The following is a 4,366-nucleotide window of genomic DNA, read 5'->3' on the forward strand; positions in this document are numbered from 1 at the left end:
GCCCAAGCAGCACACTCTCCAGTGCGCCACCAGGCCGGCCCGCAAACACTGTTCTATCCTCTCAGAAAACCTTTTCTCTGCTTTGCTGATCGTCATTTGTTGAAAGCAGTTAAAAGTCCACCTCCGCCATGAAGCCTCCTCTGACTACTCCAGTACTTGATAATCTTACCCTTCTTTAAATTTTATTNTTTAAATCATATCATAAAAACAATCATTTCAATGAAAACAAAGGTTAGCAGATCAGAAATATTCATTACTTCATCTGCTTTTTGGTTGTAGTTGTTGTTACTTTAAGGGTTAATTTAAGAATTACAATATCCACGGTTATTTAACACTTACTCTGTTTTAAACATTGTTTTAAGCAATTACATATATTGTTTCACTTAAGCCTCAAAAGAACTCAATACATTAGATTTTCTTATTATCCCCACTTTTCTGATGAGAAAACTGAGGCAGAAAGAGGTCAAATAACTAACATAAGGCCTTACACCTAATACTTGTTATAGCAGGAATTTAAACCCAAACAGAATTACTGCTAGCACTATTTCCAAAGAAATTTCATTAAACAAAAATAAAGGCATTTTTACAATGGTGAGTATACTTGTTATACCAAGATAAAACTTAGTTGCCCAAAATCAAAGCTAAAAATCACTGATCAAATCCTGAACAACACATGAGAGCAGACAAAAAACCCATTCTCGAGGCCACAAAATTGAAATGAGATGGTAACTACACAGAGAAATAAAAATAACTTGAAGCAAAGATCACAAACATCAATAAAAGAAATTCATGCAGTGGAGCAGCCAGTTAGTCAACCAAGGCTGCTGGACACAAGCACAAGTTCCCGATCACAGCCTCGCTCTAAACGACAGCAGTGCCCATGATGCAAGCATATTCCCTAATTCATCTTTCCTATTGTATCTGATTTGCACTGTGTAACTCACACTGGAAGAGGAATGCCTGCCATATTTCAGAAAGGCTGAGTTTGTTATGAAAGTAGGGTAGGAGCTTGAAGGAATTCAGTAGATTGAGGTCAACTGATTGGCATAGATATTACCTCTTACATGTAAAAAATAACTCAATGCCCCTTAGTTTATCCTGGCTTCCTTCCTTCTCCCCTTGAAGCTAATCCTTCCTACACTTGTCACCCCTTTCAACAAGTTGGCCCCTACGTGGTAGAATGGATCTCACCCAGGGAGCAGGATCCCATCCCACAGCAGCCACATTCCAGCCTTCCTTTCAGTATCTGAGAGCACCCCTCACATGAAACTTCAAGAAAGAAATGACCCCATAGGCTTTGTCTGGCTCATGTGCAAAGAGAAAAGGTGGCAGCTTCCACTCTCAGGAAAAGTAGTCAGAGACAAAGTCCCCGAAGCTCTTCCTTGGCAGCTCTGAAGGGAACATAGGAGGCAAATACTCTGCTTGACTGTTCCCCCTGCTCCTTTTGTAGGTTCATTCAGGGTTCTTGCCTAGGTGGACAAAATGCTGTGGGGCTCCATGACTCATGTGGAGGAACCTGGCCAAGGAAAAGTAGCCCCTGCAACGACAATACCTCTGAGCACCTTCTATGGGTGACAGACTAAGGGCTGTTTAAGCTGCTAACTAGACATACTTCCTTGAAGAAAGGAGGCAGAGGCTTCACCCCTCAGTGCTTTATTTTATTTTATTTTTTGACCGGTAAGGGGATCGCAACCTTCGGCTTGGTGTCGTTGGCACCGCGCTCAGCCAGTGAGCACACCGACCATCCCTATATAGGATCCGAACCTGCGGCCTTGGCACTACCAGCGCCACACTCTCCTGCGTGAGCCACGGGGCCAGCCCACCCCTCAGTGCTTTTAAAGACAGGCTCGTTGGTGACCCTTTTTCCCCAGCAGTTTTCTTCTTCCAGGTTACCTATCCCTGGTTGCCCTGCCTGTGGCTTCAGAAAACATACTCTATGAGCTGTGCTTCTCCCTGCAGCATTGTCCTGGGGGCTCAGATGTGAGGGCCAGGTTGAACCCCCCCAGAGCCCTGAGGCCATGGAACAGGGAGAGTGTCTATGGTTCAGGCTCTCTGGGGTAGGAGAGGAAGACATGCTGTTCAGATCCAAGTACACGGAGGACTGACTGGACCCTCAGGGTGACTGTTTCTAAACTGTAACAAGGGACTTTGTAATGAGAGTCCAACTGCGGGTAGAGGAGCTTACAAAGACTGTCCCCCAGGGAACAAAGACCATCTTAGTCCATTAGCACAAATTTATAGTAAATGAAAAGACTAACTATAAGAAAGGTTTGCAGAGGCTGCTTTTACTGATTTATTCACCATCACTAGAAACAGGTCCTCTGCACTGTTGCATGCAAATGGCTGATTAATGCAACAACAACAAAAATAAGTAAGCATGTGTTCTCTGTTTTTTTTTTTTTTCAAAACAAATCCCTCAATCTTATCTAAAAATCAACTGGCATTAGGGGTCATGTTCTAGTGGAGAAAGTCTTGATGAGATAGAAAACTCCCTCAAGATTTCCAAGTTGATTCAAGAGGTAATTGCCTGGAACTTAAACTTGTCCCTCAATACCTCCTCTCACCCAACTACTCTAGATCTTGAACAGTACAAAATCTAGAAGCTTGTCCATTGCAGGGGATCAAAAGCCTTCTTACAGCCCAACTCTAAGGGGCTCTGCTGCCTCCTGCCTGACCAGAGCTGGAAAACTAGAACTCGTCTCATGGTTTGGTCAATGCCCAAGCTTCTGAGTCCCATACATCCACATCTATGGAGAATACAGACACCGCCCATCAACCAGCAACTTCAGTAAAGGAAGAGCCAATTGCAGTGTCCCTTCTTTCCTGACCACCTCTGTGGCCCCTACTGCCCCTGCGCTCACCTGTCAATGGCGATGGCCAGCAGAGCATTGGTGGAGACGTAGAGAGAGACAGTGCGCAGGTAGTTGACAGAGGTGCACAGGACGTGGCCGTGCTCCCAAGAGAGCTGGCGCACCACATAGTAGTCCATCTCAAAAGGGCAGCAGACAATGGCCACCAGGAAGTCAGAGATGGCCAGGTTGGCGATGAGCAGGTTGGTGAGGTTGCGCAGCTTCTTATAGCGGGCCAGGGCAGCAATAAAGATAAAGTTTCCAATGCCACAGACCAGCATGATGCCCACCAGGGCCAGGCCAATGACAATCTTGGCAGCAAAGAAAGTCCGGGAATTGGTCACATCCTCATCTTCATCCAAAGACATATCATAGTCTCCATAGCTGAAGGTGAATGGGAAGGAGGAATCAGCTTGGGCTCCGTGGGGGTTGAGCATAGAAGGGAACTTGGTGAAGGTATTGGTGGCATTCTCCTCCATGACCTCCATGGTGACTTCCATCTGGCCAGGTGGTGCTGTCAGCAACACTGGTGGGAATTCCCAGGGGCGATGTTGGCAAGGCTGCTGTCTCCCATCTCTGCTGACACTTAGCTCTCTTAGTGAGTCAGTGTGTCCCTGCCAGCATCCTTGGAGAACAGTATCCAAGCTTCATTCTAAACCTTTGAAAGACATACAAACAGTTGGCTACACGTTGGAGTGAACCTGGCCCAATTTAAAATCAAACCTAAGCAGAGCCGTTAGCCACCTGCTCAGAGTGAACACAGGTAGATGGAGTGGAAATAAGGGAACCAGTGAGATGTACAAAAGAAAACCACATACTCACTCACTTAGGAAAGGCTGGATTGCGACATAGACCACCCGGCACTGACTCAGTTTATTTCTCTTCCACTAAAGACTCAGAAATGTTTCACTTTTCCTCTAGGACCAGAGTTGGGAGTGTGGGAAGGCTGAAGAGAACAGAAGTGACCTGCTCCAAACTCCATTCACTGCCCTGACTGCCTATTCTCTGTCTTTGTGAAAAAGTCCCCTTCTGTGGTAGCAGTAACTCCTTTCCAGTGACTTACGAGGATTTACTCTGAATGCCATCGAAGGGGGAGGACTCTGAGTCAACCCTGTCTACTCTCCAGAGCTGGTCTTCTTCTGGCCAAACAGGGCTCTAATCATGGAGCCCACCTAGCAACCACCGTCCCCTGGCCTCGCTGGGCTTCCTGTTCCCACATCAAAATCTGCTGGGACCCAAGAAGCCGGGCAAGATGTTCACCCAGGCCTATCCCCAGGCAGAGGCTTCAGGGTCGAAGGCACAGTCTATCACTGAGTGGGTTAGAAGGGGACCCTAGAACAAATCTTTCTGCGGCTGGTTGTGTGCCCTGAGGTAAATAGCTTAAACACTCAGGGTTTCAACAGCTTCCAGGCAGATCAATAATGTCTGTAAAGCACGGAGCTCCCTACAGCGGGAGGGTGTTACATCCTAGAACTGCAAGGAGTAACTATTGATGGTTAAGGCCTCCTCAGTCAGCT

The 4,366-nt window shown here is 46.6% G+C and overlaps 1 protein-coding gene across 1 annotated transcript in view; it reads right to left on the minus strand.

The window, feature by feature from the left end:
- PROKR1 (prokineticin receptor 1) overlaps window positions 1-3,349 on the minus strand; it is a 10,030-nt gene extending 6,681 nt beyond the window's left edge. Inside the window, exon 1 of the mRNA XM_008581063.1 lies at window positions 2,862-3,349. Coding sequence (XP_008579285.1) covers window positions 2,862-3,349 — 488 coding nt within the window. The remainder of the gene's footprint in view (window positions 1-2,861) is intronic.
- Window positions 3,350-4,366: the final 1,017 nt, after the last annotated feature.

This window comes from Galeopterus variegatus, unplaced genomic scaffold, assembly GCF_000696425.1.
Source record: "Galeopterus variegatus unplaced genomic scaffold, G_variegatus-3.0.2 Scaffold2246, whole genome shotgun sequence".
Taxonomy (NCBI): domain Eukaryota; kingdom Metazoa; phylum Chordata; class Mammalia; order Dermoptera; family Cynocephalidae; genus Galeopterus; species Galeopterus variegatus.